Source organism: Ptychodera flava (genome assembly GCF_041260155.1).
Source record: "Ptychodera flava strain L36383 chromosome 3 unlocalized genomic scaffold, AS_Pfla_20210202 Scaffold_27__1_contigs__length_13241970_pilon, whole genome shotgun sequence".
In the NCBI taxonomy this organism is placed as follows: domain Eukaryota; kingdom Metazoa; phylum Hemichordata; class Enteropneusta; family Ptychoderidae; genus Ptychodera; species Ptychodera flava.
In genome coordinates this window covers 1,400,140-1,426,189 of record NW_027248281.1, presented here as the reverse complement: position 1 = coordinate 1,426,189, position 26,050 = coordinate 1,400,140, and the positions used below count along the sequence as shown (strand labels likewise).

At 37.4% G+C, this 26,050-nt stretch overlaps 1 protein-coding gene across 2 annotated transcripts; it reads right to left on the bottom strand.

The window, feature by feature from the left end:
- Positions 1-3,284: 3,284 nt before the first annotated feature.
- LOC139126541 (coatomer subunit delta-like) lies at positions 3,285-21,956 on the bottom strand. Of its 2 annotated transcripts, XM_070692593.1 has the most exons (10): positions 21,805-21,956; positions 20,836-21,099; positions 9,995-10,174; positions 8,954-9,159; positions 8,183-8,347; positions 7,715-7,880; positions 5,818-5,965; positions 4,757-4,865; positions 4,011-4,215; positions 3,285-3,819 (listed from the first exon to the last, which is right to left on the bottom strand). In XM_070692593.1, the coding sequence occupies exons 1-10, from the start codon at positions 21,805-21,807 to the stop codon at positions 3,730-3,732; spliced, it is 1,536 nt and encodes a 511-aa protein (XP_070548694.1). In that variant the 5' UTR covers positions 21,808-21,956; the 3' UTR covers positions 3,285-3,729. The 2 variants fall into 2 exon arrangements, with proteins under 2 accessions (XP_070548694.1, XP_070548695.1); XM_070692594.1 differs by lacking the exon at positions 20,836-21,099 and having other exon boundaries at positions 21,805-21,925.
- Between the last annotated feature and the right edge of the window lie 4,094 nt (positions 21,957-26,050).

The following is a 26,050-nucleotide window of genomic DNA, read 5'->3' as shown; positions in this document are numbered from 1 at the left end:
TACTGCAACAGAAAGATATTGTGATGCAAGACAATTTTTTACTGTAAAATATCTCTGATAACAACATGATTAATTAATCATAGGGCTCTTGTTCTCATGACAATTGTCATGATGCCAATATGTCATACATCATGTCAAGGTATTGCCTTACACACACCAAATAGAGCTGATCGCAAATGTCACTTTTCTTTCATTCGACCCTGACTTTAGACAAATTAAGTGAAACCATCGCGAAAATGAATTAATGGTCATGACCATTAATTCATTTTTTGCGTATCGTGTCTAAAAACGGGGTCGAATATATGCATGGTCACCCATTCATTCCTTACCTTTCAACATGTCAAACAATATAAGAAGTATCTTTCATCAAACAAAATTCATGAAAAATACCGCAATGATACGGTGTCGCTCACATTTTATCAGAATTGGTACATACCAGTATGGGAACCAAAGATCAATAATAAATGTTGTTTCTATCAGTTCAGTGCAGGAAAATTCTACCTTGATGTCCCTCTTAGTTTGAGGTCTTTTAATATGTAACAGTTCATAAACAATGACAGGAAATGACTAAAGGTAAGTGGAGTAGCCTATTTCAGTCACCATGGCATGCCACCACTCCTGCATATTTGGAGGATTCCACTTTTTCTTACCTCATTTGCATATTTTTGACATTGACATGTTCATTTGAACAACATCACATCTCAACCCTGGGTCTACCTGTACACCAAATACTGAGATGGTAGGTGCGGCGGTTTGGGAGCCTTTGTGTGTGACGGACATACATCCACACATACATACATACATACATACACACAGACGCCATCGACTCACCATATAAGCTCTTTTTGGTATTTATATAATACCAAATATGAGCTAAAAATCGCTGACTTCGTCCCTTTATATATTATTAAATATTTGTCTGCGTCTCCTCAAAAGTTATTAAAATAAAACCTGTCAGTGTTACAATGGATACTAAAAGTCACCCTAATTTATGGCTCAGACTACAAGGTGCAACGACAGCCACGCACTCAACAATAAAATTTGTCAGAATTTCAAGCAGTTAGTGCCCGATGCTGAACGCGTGCAGCTCTATTTAGTAACAAACCTGAAATCATGATCAGCACTATTCCCCCTACCAGGTGACAATTCTGCCCAACAACTTCTAAACTGTACATTACTCTCTCATGCATGTATTTCTTGGGTATCACATTCAAACATTTGCTGAGGAGTCGTCAACCAATTTGTCAATCGACAATTAGACGGATAAATGAACAATCAAATCCATGATCATAGTTTATTTGGAAATATTTGGCAAAAGAAGTAATCGTTGAATACAGAAATGATGACAAAAGTTACCATACAATGTTTTGCATGGACAATCAAAACTTGACAAAACTTGTCAGTGAAAGTCTTCACGTAATCTCTTTGAGTCTTGGTCCAATGGTATTTGTCATGTGCTCATGAAAGATGGATAGGAATATTTTAAGATCAAAACAAAAATATGACAAGAAGATAAACATATCAATCTAAGCAAAGGATGGCCTCAATCATTCAATGGAAAAAAAAGATTAGGAAAGTACTCATTGTTCAAGATTACTTGAAAAACCCAAACAAAAATCTATGTACAAGTTGAATGTTCTCAGAGCAATTTTAGAGAAATTATGCATCAATTTTTTTATTATCAAACTATTTTTGATGACAAGCTGATGATTACTTTAAGTTCTTCAGAAACAAAGGTGTAATTTCCTGTTTTCAACACAATGCTGTGGTACAAGTCTGGTTTCCATGGCTACAATCCCCTCTAAAGAAAGTAATGTGTTTGTGTCAAAGTACAGATCAAAATATATACTACAACTTCCTGTCCATATCATGTTCTTAAGTTTATCGGTTTCAATCCATCCTGCCTATCACATTTTAGAAACAGTTACATTCTCATATTCAAAGCTCAGTTATACCCTGAATTGTCCATGGAAAAGTGTACATTCATTTGCACAAATACTGAGATACATGGTAGAGAACCTGGCTGTTGATTTATAATCAAAGACAAGCAAATCAGAGCAAGCTATGTAACTTCGTTCAGTACAGTAAAAGCTATCTTATTAGAGACACTCTCAGGCAGAGTAACCTAAAAAAGAAGCATCATTTAATAGACAGACACAACTCTAAGCAACTTTGTTGAGTATGGAAAAATCTGTCCATAACAGAAAGACATCTTGATAAGACAGTCTGGTATGACAGGTTTGACCCTACACATAATATGTACCTGTATTTTCATATCAATACATAGATACTCTACCAGTGACAGACATGACAGCTAACTTCAATGGTCTCATACCTTCAATGGTCTGATACCAGTGACAGACATGACAGCTAACTTCAATGGTCTCATACCTTCAATGGTCTGATACCAGTGACAGACATGACAGCTAACTTCAATGGTCTCATACCTTCAATGGTCTGATACCAGTGACAGACATGACAGCTAACTTCAATGGTCTCATACCTTCAATGGTCTGATACCAGTGACAGACATGACAGCTAACTTCAATGGTCTCATACCTTCAATGGTCTGATACCAGTGACAGACATGACAGCTAACTTCAATGGTCTCATACCTTCAATGGTCTGATACCAGTGACAGACATGACAGCTAACTTCAATGGTCTCATACCTTCAATGGTCTGATACCAGTGACGGACATGACAGCTAACGTCAATGGTTTCATACCTTCAATGGTCTGATACCAGTGACAGACATGACAGCTAACTTCAATGGTCTCATACCTGAAGTGAACACTATGAAGTATTATTCTAGTCTTCTTACAATTTACATATTCTGTGTAGGCGACAGTTCTACCAGCCACGATACCCTATCACTAGTTTCATAATGCAAAAAGTAAAATATGATTTTAGAAGTTTTTGCCATGTGCCTGTCATGTGATCTGTTTCATACAATGTTCTATGAGCATTTGCTTTTGCCTGACAAACTAGTGAATTAATGGTTCCATTAGCTGTCTTGCCTTCACCACTTTACCTTGTCTGTTTGATAGTGAGTTAATGTCAAACACAGTAGTGTGACCAACAACGCTGAGTACAGAAGCATTCTCTACTTTATCAATGATTTCCAGAGACAGCAAATAGATCATGTGATTCGTTGACTTCATAGAGTTGTAATAATAAAATAGGGGTCTTCTTACTCATCAATCTAGGACAATCATCTTACCTATTACAATTACTAATCTTTGAATCAAATGAGTGCAGTAGAGAATTAAATGCAAGTATTCATTTTCCCATTTCTTAGTCAGAACATCATTTACTTCCTGAAATTAGATTTCTACAAAATGAAAGATTTCATGGCAGAGATTTGTGTTAGGGCCAAGTAAGTATGATGTTATTTGTTAACATTATACATGTCAGGTTGTAACATTATGTTTGAATTTCACTAGCTGTGCTATAACTTGAAATACACTAGACACAACCATTGCCAAGTTACATAGCTCAAAATGGCAGCATGTCCTATACAAGTATTGAAATAAACTAAACTGTGGGGAATTTCAAACAGCTGAGGGGAATGAAGATGGCATCATAGTAAGATGATACTCTTCATCATAAATAAGTTATTCATGATATTTTGCAGAATGAAATTCTACAAACACTAGTTGTTGTTTTTTACCATGTGTGCAAATTTGCAAAATATGGGTCAACTTCTACTTCCTAATTCTATGATATTCTATACAATTTCATATTTTTCAACCAGAAATGCCACGTCTGTAGAAAACTTAACCCCTGAATTTCCATCAACCATCCTCACATCAGAAACCTGAAAAAGGGAAAGAATACAAATAGTAATACAACCAAGCAAGGTGAGAAAACAGATAAACAAGTAGCAATGAGAAATGCCTGACCAGAATTCAAGGAAAAGTACAAGTCTAATGGCTGGTCTAGTAATGAGAAACTCATCACAACAAATATTGATTAATTATTGATAATGATGAAATGAAGAATTCTTACCTGGAGATCACAGAATGACTTCTTGGATAAAAAATTAACAGATACTGGAAAGAAATCATTTGGATGACCACCTATACTGAATTCCAAGCTTCCAGTTTTATTACTGGAATCAATGACTGGTAGAGTCCATTCCAAAATATTGTGACGGCTGTCATAGTGGTAGTTACCATCAATCTCACCAATCACTGGGGAACCAACACCAGCTCTGCAAGTGGAATTGTTAAAAACACTGGTTTAGGAACAAATGTATGCTAAAAATGTCATGATTTCACAGGAAAGATTGCTTTTACTGAACAGTGAGTCCATTTAAATTACTTTGGGTTGGGCAAAACACAAGAATGATTTTGAAACTTGAAAATTGGAAAATGTGAATAACTTGACGCTATGAGTAGTGCAGCACGAAGAGATTTGTGATGCTACTTGTAGTGTATTTGTAGTGTAGCACAGAGAGATTTGTGATGCTTGTAGCAAAGAGAGATTGGTGATGCAAAGTGTAGTGTAGAAACGAGAGATTCACATCTTTTGTTGTACCCTGACAATTATTAGGAAGTTAGGAAGGTACCCAGTAAGATTGACTACGCAACCTTTTTAGAACTTGATAAACAGCAGCATTCTAATAAGTGATTAAAATGCATGATAAAATTTTAAATATTGTACAATATATATATATATATAGAGAGAGAGAGAGAGAGAGAGGAGAGAGAGAGAGAGAGAGAGAGAGATCCATTCTTAAGAAATGTACTTACGCTACTGGGATGCTAATAACAACGTCTTGAAGATCTAAATCCTGTTCTAGAGTATATTCAATGTTGACATCACACCCTCCTTCATTATTTTCTGATGGCCAGCAATTAACTGCAAAGAATTTTGTAAATTAACATGAGATTTTTAGTATACCCTGTCTGTCTGAAAGCTGTTGGTAACTTTTCAGAACATGTATGAGTGCACTGTATTTGGAGTTGAACAAATAAGTTTACCTGAAAGGATGTCAAGGTTGAATGTTGCATACGTGTAGGCAGGGACAGTTTCACTCACGATATCACCACAATACTATCACAACATGCATGGTAGTATACTTGACACTTGCCAGAGATTTTGCACTCATATCAACACATAGCTATGACAATGCCAAATGACTTTATCACACCCATGCTGAAAGTCATATTGAACAAGTTCATCTGAACTCATGCAAAATAATCAGCTTACACATAATTATGTGAAACGTCATAGTGAGTATTCAGTGCATTTTAGGGGGCACTCAGACATAACTTTTGAGAAAGTAATTGTAATAAGTACTGTGGACCAGAATACAGCAAATATACCAGAACAACATAAAATTAGAAATTCTTTGATATATAAAAGGCATTATATATCATACCAGTATATTGATGGCGCAAATACAGCAATCTGATTGGTCGAGACACGAAAAGAACCGTGGTATATTGGCAATATAAACCCGTTTTTGACGTTCCAAGCCAGAATTTCAATATACTGTTATGATATAATAGCAACAAGTCATCGTTGATGACACAGTCCCCACTTGTTAATGGGTACTTTGATTACATGTCCTCAGAGAGGATAGAGTCCGTGGGGACTAATAAATCACACCCAGCGACTGTATACCACTGGATTTTGACCAGTTCACTTCATATATGCACTCGCTATCGCTCGAGCATATACGTTGTGAACTGGTCAAAATCTCATGGTATACTGTCGCTAGGTGTGCTGTATTGCTTAAATACACACTGATCGCAGATGCAACTTTTCTGTGCCGAAAGGACTTCATGGGTTTAATGCATGTACTTACTGGATAATGGCATAAGAGATTCATCTTGTGTTTGAAGTCTCCATTTCAAAACTCCAACATCATTGTTAAGAGGAAATGCTTTAGCTTGGTTCTTCATTGCAATACATGACTGGGTTGCAAAGAGCTTTTTGTCAACGTTGGGATGTGTCTACAAGACAAAACAAATATTTTGTCAACAACTGAATGTGTCTACAGGACAAAATATTGTGTCAATTATGCAATGTGTCAACAAAGACAAAAATAGTGGTATATCTACAGGAGACAAGACACATATTTTGTCAACATTGAGATGTCTACAAGACAACAGTATACCTGCAAATACTTGGTTACATGACAATGTGTGATGTCCTTGTAATAGATCTCTCCCTTGTTGACTTGTACTTTTCAAAACACCTCATTCACTTCAAAACACCACATTCACTTCAAAACACCATTTTCACTTCTTACCTGAAGTTCTAGCAACTTTTGAAAAAGATCCCAATACTCTTGCTGCTGAACCAAGTCTTGAGATGACTGTGTACTATGAAATGCACACAGCACATCAAAAGATGACTGTGTACTATGAAATGCACACAGCACATCAATAGATGACTGTGTACTATGAAATGCACACAGCACATCAATAGATGACTGTGTACTATGAAATGCACACAGCACATCAATAGATGACTGTGTACTATGAAATGCACACAGCACATCAATAGATGACTGTGTACTATGAAATGCACACAGCACATCAATAGATGACTGTGTACTATGAAATGCACACAGCACATCAATAGATGACTGTGTACTATGAAATGCACACAGCACATCAATAGATGACTGTGTACAATGAAATGCACACAGCACATCAATAGATGACGGTGTACTATGAAATGCACACAGCACATCAATAGATGACTGTGTACTATGAAATGCACACAGCACATCAATAGATGACTGTGTACTATGAAATGCACACAGCACATCAATAGATGACTGTGTACTATGAAATGCACACAGCACATCAATAGATGACTGTGTACTATGAAATGCACACAGCACATCAATAGATGACTGTGTACTATGAAATGCACACAGCACATCAATAGATGACTGTGTACTATGAAATGCACACAGCACATCAATAGATGACTGTGTACTATGAAATGCACACAGCACATCGATAGATGACGGTGTACTATGAAATGCACGCAGCACATCAATAGATGACTGTGTACTATGAAATGCACACAGCACATCAATAGATGACTGTGTACTATGAAATGCACACAGCACATCGATAGATGACTGTGTACTATGAAATGCACACAGCACATCAATAGATGACTGTGTACTATGAAATGCACACAGCACATCGATAGATGACTGTGTACTATGAAATGCACACAGCACATCAATAGATGACTGTGTACTATGAAATGCACACAGCACATCAATAGATGACTGTGTACTATGAAATGCACACAGCACATCAAATAGATGACTGTGTACTATGAAATGCACACAGCACATCAATAGATGACTGTGTACTATGAAATGCACACAGCACATCAATAGATGACTGTGTACAATGAAATGCACACAGCACATCAAAAGATGACTGTGTACTATGAAATGCACACAGCACATCAATAGATGACTGTGTACTATGAAATGCACACAGCACATCAATAGATGACTGTGTACTATGAAATGCACACAGCACATCGATAGATGACTGTGTACTATGAAATGCACACAGCACATCAATAGATGACTGTGTACTATGAAATGCACACAGCACATCAATAGATGACTGTGTACTATGAAATGCACACAGCACATCGATACAAGACACTCTGTGAATTCTACATAAACCAGTTTTGAAGATGACAAATGAGAGACCACTTACCTGGAGCTGTACTCCTTTTGTATCATTGTGATTGACTAATACTTTAATTCTTCCATATGTCTCGTCTGATATTCTGAGTAAAGCCATACCAATAACTTCCATGGATTGCAAACCACCATCACGTCCTGCTGTCAGTGAAATCTTCTCTTCTAACCTGATGTGAACACTAATACAACCAAGACTTTTATGAACACTTATCAACCAGCTACTGATATGAACACTAATAGACCAGACACTGATATGAACACTAATAGACCAGACACTGATATGAACACTAATAGACCAGACACTGATATGAACACTAATAGACCAGACATTGCAGCAGTGCTTCTAATGTACTATCTCAACTCTTAACTAGGATAGTAATCCTATGCTCATGTTGACTCAGGATTGTAAAATAATTATGTTTACATTTTGAGACAAACGTTGATATTAAAATTGACATGAAAGTGTAAATGACAGAGTTACCTCTCCATATTACTGGCTGGTGTCGTGGTTTTCGCTGCATTAGCAGACTGCCTTGTTTTTGTAGGACTGATCACTTCTTCTCCTTCTGTTCGAAGTTTATCAACAAAACTATCAACATCTTTATTCTTGCTTCCAAGTTTCATTGCGCGACCTGAACCAACTGATCTGAAAACACAAGTACAAATTCATTAATGGGATAAATAGATATTACACATCTGACATACAGAACAATAAAAATTTTGCATGGCCTAAAAAAGCCATACATAATAGGTATTCAATAACGTTGACTGTTTCTAGAACCATGAGCACAGCACATTCATGGTTGGATGGTTTCACGTTACCCACTACTAGACAATTGTCCAAATGTGTCTTATACTCTGTACATGTGGTTGCATAGGCCATCAGCAGATCAGAAGCATGTCAAAGACATTTTATATTTGTGATATAAATCTGTAAAATCTACTAGGCCATAAGACACAGCACTCATGAATGTAAGATGTATAATGATAATGTTGTTATCAAAATACCACAAAGGATGCACCAGGGCCCCTTCACTTGGCATTGGGTAGCAATTATATCATTGTGCATGAGTTGCAGTCTTTTCAAAATAACCTCATAATCTGATGAAGTATAGCACAATACACATTCTATTTCTGCGATTGGTTATATAGATTTTGCCAATTTCACTTGCACCTTCAGTTTACAAACTTCAAACTCTATACCTTTCATGAGTTTTACATGTAATGATGTGCCTGTATGTCTTGTACTTACTTGATTGGAGCTGGTGTTGATTTAGCAATTTCAGATGGAGCTGCTGTATCACCAACAACTGGAGTGACATCAGATCCCTTAGAACTGCTTCCAAATCCACTGTACCCACTAGACCTTATTCTACCCATCTTTTCTGCTTCTCTGCGTTGTTGTTGAAGTTCCTTAGCTTTCCTCTTCATCTCTGCCTTGGCTTCTCTTTCTTGTGTCTGATATATAAATGTGTATCCGTATGAGAACTGTGTGTCTATACGAGCATTGCTAAGCCTGAAGAAGTATACCTTCGTACAATTTAATCCTCTTTCTTCCAGGCTCAATAGATAATCCATAGAAATAAATACCACTTGGGGAGAAAGAGGATTAACCTTACCCTAAATGACCACTTTGCGTTTACACATTCAGATACATCCTGATACAAGCAGACTACAGGATCACTTTGTATCTACACAGTGAATGCATTCTGATACAAGCAGACTATAGGGCTACTTTTTATCTGCACATTCAGATACATCCTGATACAAGCAGACTACAGGATCACTTTGTATCTACACAGTGAATGCATTCTGATACAAGCAGACTATAGTATAGGGCTACTTTTTATCTGCACATTCAGATACATCCTGATACAAGCAGACTACAGGATCACTTTGTATCTACACAGTGAATGCATTCTGATACAAGCAGACTATAGGGCTACTTTTTATCTGCACATTCAGATACATCCTGATACAAGCAAACTACAGGACCACTTTGCAACTATCCAGTGAATGCATTCTGATACAAGCAGACTATAGGGCCACAACGATCTTCATTTACAGCCAATGAATTCATATTTAATAAATAATGGCCAAAATGTAAGAGCTCAAAGCAAATTTTCATATTTTTATTGATGCTGACATAACAAATATTGTTGGTGGCCAGTATTACTGAAATTCTTGAAGATTTATTCTGCACGAATGTAAAACACTGGACTATACATCCTTCTATTGATGTGTAGCAACAGTATAATTGCAAAAAATCAGACTTTGATGAAGTTCAATTTACCAGTCTGACAGCTTGGAAAACTTTTTCTTCATGGGAGTCCATTTCTGTAAATGTGCGTATTTGAGCCAGATTGACATTCTCTCGGTATCCAAGGGCAACTATTTCATCAAAGGCAAAGATGAGTTCAAAGGAGTGATCCAAGATTTCAGACTCTTCCATAACTCTGCAGTATTCAGGAATCTGTAAGAATATGCCAATAAAGATTTCACTTTAACTACATGTTAGGATGTTTAATCTGTCAACAAAGTCTCTCTCAAGTCTTGTAAGCTATTTGATATCTCCCACATCACCATTCATATCATCTTTCCCTCTAGTGTGGTAGAAAGATTATCTCTCATTTTTTGAAGGTGTAAATTTTGATCATTTCTGCCAGAATGTTATATGAAAGCAATTGTGGTACATGTATTTGAGCAGTCTGACAATCTGAAAATCTAATTTTACTGGATCTTTGTTGCGTGAAATCTTTCAAATTGTACAATCATGACAATTACACCACACATGCCATCATTACATGCCTTTTACATGTACAGTGGATTGCACCGAACCATTGACAATACCTGGAACCAGAAATATTGTCTAAATTGAAGAGTTGCCAACTGTCATGTGAAACTATCGTCTATTGGTAATACCATTCCATTACAAAGAAATCAACTCTGCGACAGTTGAAACATTATCTGGAAGGAGGTTGCACACAGTTAAAATACCATCTCATCTGGACAAACAATGCTTACAAATGATGTGTTCTGGACTTTTTGGGGGAATTGTTATATTTTGTAGAGTAGAGTTCATTTCTTTGTTAATGATTGACATTACCACCCTAGATGATAATTGTACCTGACAGTGTTGGTAACTGCGTATGTCTTGTTCCTGTATTTGCCAACAGTTCAATGCACTCCACTGCAAGTATTTTTGACAGCCTTCACATTATTTATTCCTTTACATTATGTAATGTTGTAGAGATGAACACGTGCATACGGGGTACTGTACATTTCAAGTACCAGGGTTCTCCCCAACCCAAAATTGCGTTGCGGCCCGCGATGCTATCGTTCAAGCCTGCGGACCCTTTTGATCTCACTGCGACACTATGAGGTTCAGCAGCCAAATTGTGTACAATGTCACCGACTTGATTATTTGTAGCTTCTTTGTTTTACAACGTCACTAGTTATTTCTCCTTTCAATTTGTATAAATAGTTAAAAAAAACAGAATGATTCGCAGCCCGCGATGTTATTGTTCAAGCCCACGGACCCTTTTGATCTCACCGCAATGCTATGAGGTTCAGCAGCCAAATTGTGTACAATGTCATTGACTGGATTATTTGTAGCTTCTTTGTTTTGCAAAATCACTAGTTATTACTCCTTTCAATTTGTATAGTAATAACAACAGAATGATTTCACATGTCCCACCCTTGACAGTAACGACGGCTTTTAACTCCACCAACCCATCCAAAGAAATTGTAAAGGACAGAAAAAATTGATATACAACCATAGCCAATAGACAGCAAAAGTCACGGACAATATCCGCTCTAAATTGACGAAATATTTTCAAATCAAACTGATTACACAATCTCAGATACAGAAGTGACAATGTGGGGAAATTTCCGTTTGTTTGACTCACATCTTGAAATAAAAAGTAAACTCGTCTATACAATACTGCAGTTTGTCTATACAATACTGCAGTTTGCCTATGCAATACTGTAGTCCATCTATGCAATACTGTAGTTCATCTATACAATACCGTAGTTTGTCTATGCAATACTGCAGTTCGTCTATACAATACTGCAGTTCATCTATGCAATACTGCAGTTTGTCTATACAATACTGCAGTTCATCTATACAATACTGCAGTTTGCCTATGCAATACTGTGGTCCATCTATGCAATACTGTAGTTCATCTATACAATACTGTAGTTTGTCTATACAATACTGCAGTTCATCTATGCAATACTGCAGTTTGCCTATGCAATACTGCAGTTCGTCTATACAATATTGCAGTCCGTCTATACAATACTGCAGTTCATCTATGCAATAATGCAGTTTGCCTATGCAATACTGTGGTCCATCTATGCAATACTGTAGTTCATCTATACAATACTGTAGTTTGTCTATACAATACTGCAGTTCATCTATGCAATACTGCAGTTTGCCTATGCAATACTGCAGTTTATCTATACATTACTGCAGTTCATCTATACAATACTGCAGTTCATCTATGCAATACTGCAGTTTGCCTATGCAATACTGCAGTTCATCTATACAATATTGCAGTCCGTCTATACAATACTGCAGTTCATCTATGCAATAATGCAGTTTGCCTATGCAATACTGTGGTCCATCTATGCAATACTGTAGTTCATCTATACAATACTGTAGTTTGTCTATACAATACTGCAGTTCATCTATGCAATACTGCAGTTTGCGTATGCAATACTGCAGTTCATCTATACAATACTGCAGTTCGTCTATACAATACTGCAGTTCATCTATGCAATAATGCAGTTTGCCTATGCAATACTGTAGTTCATCTAGACAATACTGTAGTTTGTCTATACAATACTGCAGTTCATCTATGCAATAATGCAGTTTGCCTATGCAATACTGTAGTTCATCTATGCAATACTGTAGTTTGTCTATACAATACTGCAGTTCATCTATGCAATACTGTAGTTTGCCTATGCAATACTGCAGTCCGTCTATACAATACTGCAGTTCATCTATGCAATAATGCAGTTTGCCTATGCAATACTGTAGTTCATCTATACAATACTGTAGTTTGTCTATGCAATAATGTAGTGAGAGAATATGATTCAATTATAAAATGAAATACTCTATGCTTAACTGTCATTATGATATACTGATAGCATGGGATACTTTAACCCTTTTCCTGCCAGACAGTATCACTTCCCCATCAGCCAAGTCAGTAAAAAGCTGTATTGAGCCAAAACTTATTTTCGCCCACTTGGCTTGGTATGTTATAGCATCTTTAGTCCAAAAATATCAAGTTTACAGTATCTCTGTTTTCCAACAGCCTTCAAATGTACAGTATTATGTTTAAATACACCATATGGAATATGTTGTGTTTCATTAATTTTAACCATCTTGACCTGATGGTGAGATATGGACTTGGCAGGAAAAGGGTTAATTTACGTTATGCAAATGATCCGGTCATAACACGCAGCACAACTGTGATTAGATGGGTACACACTGACTAGATGGAAACTTTCATGACAAGCATGGTATCTTGATGTACACTCACATGTGAGTACTTTTAATGACGAATTCAGGCTCTTGCCCTATTAAATGAGTGGTGAGGTGACTACAGTGAAACCTCAGGAATGAAAAAGTGTCCTTAAGGTAGTATGCGCCTCGGAAGTGAAAGACTTAAACTTTTGCTCAAACTTTCCTCAAGGAATCTTTCAACCGTTCTATTTCAAAATCAAGAATAAAAATATGGTGTCACCATGCAAATTTTGGTACTAGAGAAACAAATTGCCCAAGATTTACCGATATTTGGAATTCAAAATGGCCGCCATCCCTTAGTGGAGCTATATCTGTATATTGAAGTGTTAGGCCCGCCGCCGATACGCTATCAGGAGACGATTACTATTGTAATACTGTATCACATTGTTGCACCTAAATTGATCCATTCCATTGCTTGCCAAGAATGTAAATCATACTGAAGTGAAGTGAACTGAATATTGGAAGCATAATTTTATTCGCTACACTCTGCTTCGCACGTCGATCGGGGGAGATTAGAGTATGTTACATTTTGGATACGACGTGTGCCTTTGGTTTCAAATACTTGGGTCCCAGCCGTGACGCGAGCGGCTAATCGCTCTAGCAGATTGGTTTGCGTGAGCGGTAGGCAAGCGGAGCAATCGCTCGCCTCAAAACATACGGTCTGATCTTGGTTGTTTGCGCTTCATGTATTTTGTAAGTTACAAAATATTAGGATGTATTTTTCTCACATCTTTTTTCCTCAAGTCAAAAAAGTGCTGATATTTTGGCAAATAACCATGTGTAGCCAAACTGTCATTAAAGCTCTGCACAAGTACATCAAATGACTGAAAATATCTGAGTCAGGCCCAATCAGCAGATTTTCACCCGATTTCAACCTTTTATCTTTTACCTTTTGTGTAATATATTTTAATAAAATGTAGAATTGAAATTCAACATTACTTTATATATCACTGCATATACAATAGTACCAATAGCTTTGATTTTATGATGAGGATCGAAATCAGCGACAGAATCAAAATGGCAGCTACAAGCTGCTGATCTAATCCAAGTGAAGTATGTGTCGGGATTAGATCAGATCTACTTGTCTCGCAAAGACCCCTGGCACAAACCACAGTGTGAGTTGTTGGCTGTAAGTCCACTTTGCACCTACACAGCCCATAGGCATGTAGGCGCAGAGCGGACCTACAGCCAACAAGTACCTGTGGTTTGGTCTGTGTACATGTATACTCATGAGATTCAGAGTTCAAGCTAATAGATAGGTTTGGCTACCAGGGTTCTGCCCAGAGTTCCAAGAGTGCTGGACGGCTCATTAATATTCATGAGCATTAATATTCATGAAAAACTGTAACATTTATATGCTTGTATTTTTACATTCTTAGGGCTTGATATACAAATAATAGCCAATTCCACTGTACCTTCAAAGTATTTTTTCAGTTTTAACTGAACAAAACAGAAAGAAAACAATCTTTAGTAGTTGTAAAGGAATCTTTTGAAGCTTCTGAAAAATAATGTACCACTGTTTTGTCATCATTTTCCTGTGCTTATATCATCCCTCACCACTATGAAGTTTGGATTACCATTGCACTGTACCAGCATCCAGTGTTTTTTTCAAATGACCTAGGTGGTCTTGTTACTGCTCATGCGCAGACTCTGTAGAGTTTAAACCAAGAACTTAGGGGTTGGCTAATCGGCTAGTTTTGAAAGTGGAATTTCTCGATGTCAAATTCACTTCAATTGCTTCTTGATAGTCATTGTAGAATGGGAAAATTCACAAACAGAGCTCTAGGCTTGTTGCCACGGACAAGTAACTTTTGGCTTATTGACCTGAAAAATAAGTGAGTGTTCATTGATAATTCAAAGACTGGATTCGTTGACACCAACCTTGCTCGTGACTTTCATTGCATGCAGTCTTTCCACAATGCCACTCATTGAGTATGAACTGAACATTGAAGAGTACGTTTTAGTTAGAAGTCCTGTTTTTTGTGCTCATTTTCGCTTCCGTACTTCATTTTTGTGGTGTTATAAACCTTGATACAAAGCAAAAAAACTTCAGTTTTTCTCCTTCTTTCGATCGTACAGAGATACTGTGTGACAGGAAAACCGTGTCTAGTTCATTAGGGCGATGATCTTGTGAACGTACGTTCAACAGCTGAACAGCTTTTCATATGCAAAATCAGCGTACGGTAATCAACCAGTGGTATTGTTTAAATAGCATTTTATTGAAAGTCATTCTATAGTACCATTGTTTTCATCAACTTTTCATGCAATTTTATGAACTGCTTGACCTCAAAAGTGTCACTCGTAGACATTCATGTTGATTGTTCAAAGCATTGAACTGCAAGTGCCGGTCGGTCACTTGTCAATGCTGGTCGGAAATTCTGAGTGCCGGACGGGCCCGTCCAGCGCCGTCCGGCGTGGGCAGAACCCTGGGCTACACATTTTATGTGAACATGAACGCGTAGAATCCATGTTGGCATTGGCTTACACATTCACATGCAAAAATCCATTTGGCTATGCGTTAAGTCACTCGTTTGTGTGGAACACACAAGAAATGATTCAGCTCGGCTTGGGCCCTTGGGATCTGTTTTTCACATCACAGATAGCTCAATGGTTATCCGGTATGCCACGAATCCACAAAAAAATTTCACATAAAAAATAATGGAAATACATGAATATCTTTGAGGATGTTGCAATCATATACTTCGTTCATACAGGCAAAAATTGAAACGTTTCAGCGACTTTATTTGTGATTTGTAAACACAGGGGATTAATAGTTTGGGTCCGCTCGTGTCCATACTCACAAAATTAAGCCATTGTTTTGATATTTAAGATGTCTTAATGCGCCCTCTCGAGTTCAAAAGGTGTGTATGGCCAAGCATACTGCATAACAAGATGGCTGAAACGAACGACGTCGTACTGGCTGTAAAGAATGTGAAAGAGGCTCCCCACCGAACTATCCAAAATGTTTTTGTGTCGAGTTTGTGTTTTATTCGTTTCTAAATTGTGTTCCTACATTCTTATCCGATTGTTTGTGTTAATAAAAATGTTTGTTTCGCCTCGCCATAAGCTTTCCTCACACAAACAAAACATTACCGTCCACACTAATCCAAACTTCCCTACAAATATCCGAGGCGAAACAAACATTTTTATTAACACAAACAATCGGATAAGAATGTAGGAACACATTTTAAAACGAATCAAACACAAACTTAATGACTCAATCGAATATTTTGTTCCCAATTAATAAATCATATAGACAATCTCAATTCTCGGTTTATGGCAATTTTTGTCGACTGATAAAAGTCTTTTCATCTTCAACATTCCATTCTAATTTCACCTACGGTAATATAATATCCTAACCTCCTGTGACTTTCCTTCTAAACGTTGATTTGCCTTGTGCACCAAAGAGATGCTGTATTTTATGCCAAACGATGAAAAAATATGTGAAGAAATAACCATGTATCAGTCAGTACGGCAGGCGAAACCCGGACGGCCATACCGATTGGAGACAGAGTAGAGTAGATCGAAACGCAAACGGGGTGTTATTATAGGAAAGGCGGTGACTTATTTTACAGCTGAATAAAATGCTGTCTCTGGTTGTGTAAGTCTGTTGATCGAAATATATATTTTGTTCCCAGTTGATTAATCATGGGGGATGGCAGTCTCGATCTCCCCTTATGGTTCGATATTTACTGACTCGTTCCCTCTCATTTTTGTCAATCAATGAAAGCATTTTCGTCTTCCATATTCAATATTACTTTGACCGATGTTACATCCTGACCTATACTGTCATTAGTTTTGACCAACGTACAAGATATTGCCCATGCGTCCGGCTGATGAGATGTTTTGCAAAACGGTGAAGAAATGGGGGCCGGGAGACATCGATGTCAGTCTTTCTGGACTGTTTACATGTAGCTAATAGGGGATATCAAAGGAGATGAATCAGTTAGTTGAATAAAACATAACTTTTCGGACTTATTTTATGTCAATTTTGTCAATGTCGGACTTGATTCAAGAGAAACCAGAATCACCTACAGAGATGTCTGTATTAAACACGACGAACAATTGGGAATAGTTTGTTATGCTACTGTCGGTCTCAGTCGTGGTGTCTCTCCCATAAAATTTCGAAGCTATAGGTCTACACTTGTCGTTTCGATTCACAGGTAGCGGTACACCGATGACCAGATATTGTACTGTTCTTAAAACTAGTCTAAGCAATTTTACGACACTGCACTATTTGCCATCGTGTCTCCCCGTGAACGTCCTTGAATCTATGGACGTGACCATTGTTTTACTGCGCCCATTAGAGTGTAAACCCCTGTTCGTTACCAGCAGAATACTTTTTAAAGTTCTGTACATCAGTGTACACTGTGTGTATAAGCCTAAACCTAGTTTAATTCAATTATGGAAAGGTATTAAAGAATAAAGGTCGTTACAGTTGCTAAAATTGCGAGAAAAACGGCACTTTTTACTCAAATAGTCCTATTCACAAGCTCTATTGTTTTAAATCACGTCCATGGTGTGCTGTTGATTTTCATTCTTTCGTGCAATTTCATTCGCTTGAAGCAATTATCCTTTCATTTGACTGCTCTGTGGGACTCTTCTGAATATGTGTTTTGGATAAAAAGAACTCTACAGTGAAAGACATAAACTTCGACGGTGATAGGTATACAATATCGGTTCTCGACGGTGATAGGTATACAATATCGGTTCGATGTGTGAAGATATACAGATTACAAGTTATTTTAGAAGTTCTCAAAACCAGTAAAATAATTCTGCGCGCCACTTATTGATAATTTCTCTTGTGAACGTCCTTGAATCCGTGACCGCGACCATTGTTTTCGAAGTGTTCGACGGTGGATGATCGGTAGATTAATGAAGATATATGTTACTGAACTATCGTGTGATTGTTTAATAGCATGGTTAGGTAATAGACGGTGTAGTCTGTAGAGGCGATACGGCGAAATTCACGGCCCAAGGGAGCGTACATCGCATGGTTTCTTACAACGAACCATAGACAGAGCCGTCGGTTTCCATAGCTACTACGTGAAATCCGGCCTCACCGATGTCCCGGGCCGATGTCCCTGTCCTGATTCGGAGAACAACTTTCAAGCTGCGTGTTGAGGTTCAGATGTCCGATTTTTTCATATTCAAAAGGCTTATTGATTTACAGAGAACGCCCGTCTTGTTTTTAGCTTTAACTTAGCGCAAGATGGCAATTGAAAATTCAAAGCCAAATAGCCAGTGGGAAAAAAATAGACGACTCGCTCTCACCAGCGGTCGAGGTCGCAATGAAAAAAAAATCGAAGTCTCTGAAATCGGTATCATTGCTCCGCCATGTTTATTGTTGGTTGTACGGCCAGTTTAAAGTCACAGACTTTGTTCAAGGTAAAGTTCATATAATTGCCATACCGCGAAGTTCCCTGTGCATTTCAATATGTCTATTTGGAAGCAAAAGCGCCACGGACATTCGATCGATGGTGATGAACTTTCTCCAGGGCGTGACATGTCACCAGTTACAAACTTTACCGGTTTTCGATACGAAATATGCAATATATTATCAGCGTTGTTCACGTTGTGTTTTGAGTTTGATATGGAATATAACAGGAAAACACTAACAATTAGAGTGACGATAGAGACCATGCCCGATACGGAAAAATTGACATCAACTACTTGCAATGAGCAGTGACCTGAAACTTCAGACTGATATATAAATGTCGACAATATAAAACATTGAAATGCCGGAGAGGAGAGAGGGAGAGAGAGGTTTACGCGGTCGCGAACTGATTATACTCTTTCGGATATGACTTCGGTGTAGACGATACACAGACATCGAAAATGTACACCTACTTTCCAGAAATTCGACTAATCTTATAATAAAGAGTGGAACAAATCCAAAAGTGTTGGTGGAAGTAAATCTTCAGATGTTGGTTTTCTAAAGTTAGATAATACTTACAGAAATATGGTCGTCATAGTCTTCTTTTAAAAACTATTATCTTCAACACCACGTTTCTTATGATCGGTGATGTCATTTTTTATTATTTTTACAAACTTTCAATGCATCAAACGCTATAAGACTATCTCATCTGCCTGTCAAGGAGTTACAATATATTTCCAAGGGCTGGCACACGATGTCAACTTACGTGTCGTCCGTCGAGCGGCCGGTGGCAGTCTCACAGATTGTTCCGTTTGTAATCGCGGCCACTTTGATTTTGATGTGACACCAACGTGCGTTTGAGGTTTTTTGTTACGAAATTTGTCGACCTCACAAAATTTCACAGTCCATGCTTTGAAGCAGTCTCAACATGGCAAAAATGTCTCGCTTAAATTTCATCCTCGTCGTTCCAAATTAAATTCGACCACTAAATTATTTCGGCAGTTTTAATTTCCTATTAATTCGACGTTTTTCAAATCGTAATGAATTTTTTCTGGTCGAATTGATAGGGTTTTTGGTATCAAACTTATCTCTTCGTCGGACCAGTATACCGCGAGATGTAGTACTGTGTTCGGCAGCCATGGCGAAAGTGAATATTGTGTATTGGTTGTTGTTTGTTTTATGTTACAAATACCTGTCGCGTGAGGGCGTTTGAAACGCTTCTGAAGCGGCTCAGTCTGTCCACACAGCGATTTGCGGATAGAGTTAATCCCTACAACGGCTCTGGTCGGGCCGACTAAACCGTCTCAAATCTGAAACGCTTCAGAACCATTTCGGAGTGTCCACACATAACTTTCTGTGTCAGTATTGGCCCAGAACCGTTTCAGAGACGTTTCAATGGCCTGTGTATGACCGGCATAATATATCTGACTAACAACATGCATGAATGATTCACAGTTTATATCATGTTTTGATACATAAAGATGAGAATAAATTTACACATTTAAAAATTACATGAAAACAGCTGTCTTTTCGTAAATACGCAACGGTGGCTCCATGTACGTTAAGAACGTACACACAAGTCGATGACATCATCGCAGAAATTTATTGACGTTACACGTTCAGGTTGTATTCACAAACACCTCTGGAGGGGCGGGATAATATAAATAAAAAGTTGTCTGATTTGTTTAAAGTCCCAATAGCTGCAAATTTTATGCATTGTTTTCACGATTTATTGTCAAATCAATAGTTGGTTCATGTAAATGTGCTGAGTATCACTGCTCACTGATTTGAACCATGCCTATGCGTTTTAAAAATTAAATAATAAATGGGTGCCGCATTCATAAAATGGTGCCCCATGGAAAAGAACCAAAATTGCAGTATTTCCTGCACATACACTTCGTGTGATCATAGAAAAAACACGCATGATGCCATTTACTTGACCGCACAATGCATGATGGCCAACATTTTGTTGTTGTAATCTTATTTTCTCTGTAACATGATTAGGTTTTGAAAATGATAGGAAATCTAAAATGATCTTAAAACGTTTGAATTTACATGCCACTTTTGACGCTTATAACAGTGTCATACACTTTTTCAATCTTTAATGGGTCTTATTAAAAAAAAAAATCTTGGAAAACTCAAGATATTTTGAGATCGGTTTATTACACATTCACAGTTATTGGGGCTTTAATCAATGATGTAAGAAATTTAGAAGGTTTGCACTTACCACTCTAGAGAATAACCTCAGAGTTTCTAAATCTTCCAGAATATTACTGGCTTTGGTTGTGATCAATAACATGTACAGTTTCTCTATGGGTTGATAAACATACCGTACACTCTCCGTTTCAACAAATGTATGCTGTTTTCCTGTATTCATTAATTTTGGAAAAGCTGCCAAAAGTCCTTCTACTCTTGACCTGGTCATTTCAACAAACTGCCTAGACAGGATAGGCTTTCCTGCCTTAGTACAGATGGCAGATGTTAGCAGCACCTGAAACAAACAATAATATTTAGCTACAAATTAATTACAGATGGTAAAATATTTTTCATAAAAATAACATTTCCACACCAAGTTTACATGTACTTACTTAGGAAATACTAGTAAGTCATTTGAGGGCACTGTAGGACCACTGACACTGACCATGACTGAAGGTGCACTTATTGGATATTCATTCTCCAAGTCCAACTAAATCATCATTCATGTTGAGTTCACTACAGTACATGTACAAGTGGTTGGTAGGACCACAAACAGCTACTATGGAATTTGACTAAGATCAACACATTCAAGGTACTAGCTTTCAAATACACTACCATTTGTCGCCATGACACTTGGCGAGTTCTACATCAATCACGAGTGCCAGTTGCTGCTGATGTCTATTTTACTATAACCAAGATTTGTGATTTAAGCTGCAAAGTGATGCCTTCCCATTAAAATGCATCTTTCTGGCCCTTTCTTGCTGCCTGCGGTTCAAAATAAACCAAATGCATGCATTTATAATGTTCCACCTCTGCGATAGCCCTCTTTCACACCCTTTTCGCGATACGGAAACGTGAAAAGTCGGGCCGCAAGCAAATACTACCACACACAAGTCGCCATTTTGAATGAACACTGCGAGTGATCACAGTATGACAGATCATCTGAATTATAACGACATATAACGAGAGATCACAGAAAGTACTACAATCGATCACTTACCATTTTATAAAGAATGGTACTGTGGCTACTGACGACGGTATTTTAGAGAATAGTTTTGATGTGTGGAGTGCACTCGCCGACTCACTGTACGTATGTTGGGCCAGCCACGTACACATGTATTACGAGGACAGTTCTTCCGTCAGATGCGCATTGATACCGGAGGATACTTTAAATCTCTACTACCTCCATGTTTAAACCAAGACATATCATTTCAATGTCATCTTGTTTAATATGAGTAACATTTAAAACTATAATCATAATTCATCTTGTAAAAAAGTTTACATCTTTAGTTCAAGTTTTATCTACAGAAAATTCTCTCCAAGTTTGGACTACTTTCTATTAGGTGGTGTGGTTCCACGTCGCTATATTAATTCGAGAGTATACTGCACAAACAAACTGATCTACAGCAAGGTTTGATTCAGAGCCTGATTCGAAATCCGAAATTAGCAAAACTAACCTAAAGCTATCCATCCACTTTACTGTAAATATATGTAATCATGGAGGTGTAATGATGTAATGTTATATTATATGTTATGTTTACTATATGTTATATATATATATATATATTATGCATCATCAAAAGCCCGAATAACTTACTTTACTTTATTGCTCAACAACACACTCAAGGAGTGTGGTAAGGCAAAAATTACAAAACTAAGCAAAACACTCGATGAATAATATTAAAAGAATGTGAATTTTCATCAAGACGATGGTACTCAAATTCAAGTCTCAATCTGGAGAAAATCTTGTTTTTAAATATTCCCAAAGGATCAACAGGACCCTGGTTCCTAAACACATTTCTTCTTGCTAAATGAATAGACAACTTAGGGGTACACCATTTGATTTCTAGGGGGGGTATGGAGGATTTTGAGAAAAAAAAAATTGTCGCCAGGTGAGATAGAAGAAAAAAAAATTGATCCTGTCATGGCCTGAGAAAAAAAAAATTGTCATAACAGACAGAAGTGAAAAAAAAAATTGTCACAATGCACCAGAAATTAGCAAAATTTGGAAACCCTATTCTCATGTAATTCTTTGCCGGCGCGCCGCCATAGGCGGCGCAAATGTTTTTAACACAAGCGATTCTTATGTTTTTTTCCCCAGCACTTATGATATAAGCATGCACTACATAGGTCTACTTTACACCTCAGTGCACTCAATGTTTTCCTTCCCTTTACTGACCCAAGAAATCATACTTCAGGATTTCTGTTGCAATATCTCAATGGCATAGGCACTATCTAAAGGGGACTTTTTGACTTCTGTAAATTGTGAAAATTTTAAAACACAAGACAGGAGTCAATAAACTAGTGTTAAAATCAATATATTATTCTCTCAATATAAATATATTAGGAAGATGTACAAGTTGACAATGAAAAATTGAGGAACAACAAATATAATGAAATACAAGGGAGGGGGTCACTAAAAAAATTGAAAACTTCAGGGGGGCGTTACTCAAAATGTGGAGAGGAAGAAGGGGGGGCGGGGTTACTCAATTTTTTTTTTGCGAAGTAAATTGAAACACATCTCAGATTGCACCATTGCACACATCCATTTCTCAAAATTTTAAATGCGAGAGGGGGGCACCCCCTCTCGTGCTCTCCCCCTTGGGTCTTCTAACAGTTTTACTGGTAAAAGACAAATTTAAAATACCTATTGAATTGCACTACACTGCACTGTGGCGCACATCAATTTCTCAAAATTTTCACAGGATCTAGGACAAAACTGAACTGTTCATCCTTTATTATCACAGAAACATGTTTTCATTTACCTCAGTTCATTGACCATTTTGACAGTTAAACATACCATATTCATGCTTTTCATTAGAAGCTGGCAGCTGGAGAAATGACACAAGAAGGTCACAGATTTTACGTTCCTGTATATTTATTTATCTTCAGTCTCTGGCAAACAGAACTGTTTTTCACAAATTGTATTGACATTTTTTTGGTTGTTGAATATTGTGACACAAACACTGATCATGCATAAAATGTAAAAAAATATTGCAGTGTTCAATGTCATTATCAAACAGTTTTACCGAGTGCAAAATAACCTGAAACTCCTCCCAGATTGCACCATTAAACTTATCAATTTCCCAAAATTTCCAATACGAGAGGGGGAAACCCCCTCTCGTGCTCTCCCCCTTGGGGTGTTCTAACAGTTTCACTTAGTAAAAAAATTAAAAAACACCTCTCAGATTGCACCAGACTGCACCATTGCACACATCAATATCTTAAAAATTTCCATGCAAGATAGGGGAAAGCCCCTGTGACACTTTCCCCCTAAGCCTCTCGCGTGTTCTCCCCCTGTACTTTCAAATTCTACCCGGTCAGATATCCTAGTGAAAACCCTGTCATAATACCCATCCAAATTAAACAATATCTATATGGTTAGATACTGCGTGAGCTTTATATCTATATTTTATTGTGACTTACAATTTCATTTGATGGGTTCACCTTTTTTGAACCATCATGAGATAACTGATGATAGTCTAGCAGAGTACATCAGGATTTCAAAGGTCTTTACTGTTGCTGTATTTTGTAAATGTTACAAATACATGTATTTGTATTTAACTTTTCTAAGTGGGGGGATCAGTCAAAATTTCAGAGTTAGAGAGGGGCTTGCTCAAATTCATCATGGTTGACAGGGGGGGGGGTGTCACTTAAAATTTCTGAGTTTCAGGCCGTAAATAATGACGGCTCCCTTATACAACGCGTCACAAACTTGATGACAAAGAAAAAAAAATTGCATTGCTACTCCATTTGAAAAAAAAAATTGATGCAGCTCTGACAGTAGAAAAAAAAAATTGCTGTCACTGTGACAGGAAAAAAAAATTTGCTCCCATACCCGTTTCCTCCATACCCCCCAAAAAAATCAAATGGTTCTCCCCTTAGCTATTGTAGAAAGGTATAAATAAACAGAGACATTGCACGTCTATGAATAATACAGAGTTTTTTATAATGGAAAAGTAGCAGTAGTCGAATGTTCGTAAACTGCTACAGATATATTGATGTAGACACCCGCTGCAGGTATTATCAAATGGACATCCATATGACAGTTGTATCAATCAATACAGAGATTGTAAAGGTTATACTCATATACTATCTTTTCTATCTACATCGATTCGTTGTTGTGTATTTCGTATCGTTCAATTTTGTTGATGTTGCCATAGTTGAAAAAACAGCTTTTGTGAAATGCAACTCCCCAAAACTGTCTCTTAAGCTTAAATGTCTGATCCCCGAACAGCGTTGTGAAACTAAACAACCTACTATGATCCACCACCACCATCAAAAATGAAAGTTCCCTAAGTTGGAATCACGTGGTGCAATGTCTAATTTCTAATTTCGATTTTGCAGTTAACATTGCACAACTGGAGGTTTAGTCTGTAAAGTCGCTATTCGTACTCGGGAAAACCAACTACAATTTAGCATTTTACCCAATTCGTAAATTCTATTTGTATTTATTAGGCCTATATTGGTTAAAAATAAGGTTGGACGCAAAAGATACGCCGCTGAACGTGTCATTCTTAATTCAGAAATACAATGCTAACAGAGCAAATTCGAAATTTGGTCCAATTTTAATTAAAGTAATGGTCAGGTGAAGTGATGAAATCATGAAATTTGCCCATATTTCTACTTTCATTCTCTGATTTCAGGGTGAAAAAAGGGTTGGCCGAATAATGTCACGGATTCTTGGAATTAATCGAATATCGAAATTTGGTGTAGAACAGGAAATTTCATTTGTCAATTTTTCATTTTTAATGTTGACCTTGACCTAGCGTCACAAGTCGGACGGCTAGAACGTTTCAGCCAGACATATTTAATTACAAGTCAGTTACCCTGCTTTGTTTCCGAAACAAAGACGGTACATGGTCACAATGCGCCCCCCCCCCCACCTTGCCCATTCCAATAGAGCTGTTAATAGAGTTGCGTATGACAGAGTGGACAAGGTTTCAGGGTAACTACTTTTTGGCCAGATGCGTTCCTTATTTAGAATAAAATAATTAATATATGCATGGGGTGATAAACACGTAATTGATTTGCAGTTCGCTACAGCTCGATGTCTTTCCTTACTTTCATTTTTCGCTTTTCCTGCGATCGAGAAGTGCCTTTATGTAACTATGATCGACTGACAGGTTTATAATTTAAATGGTCAAGTGAAGCGATGAAATCATGGAATTTGCCCATATTTCGATTTCATTCTCTGATTTCAGGGTGAAAAAATGGCTGGCCGAATAATGTCACGGATTCTTTTC

Coding starts and splice junctions, on each gene's coding strand:
- LOC139126541 (XM_070692593.1), bottom strand. Junction 5,966..7,714: donor CAAAAGGAGTACAGCTCCAG/GTAAGTGGTCTC, acceptor TTTGTCTTGTAG/ACACATCCCAACGTTGACAA. Junction 4,866..5,817: donor ATCTCTTATGCCATTATCCA/GTAAGTACATGC, acceptor AATTCTTTGCAG/TTAATTGCTGGCCATCAGAA.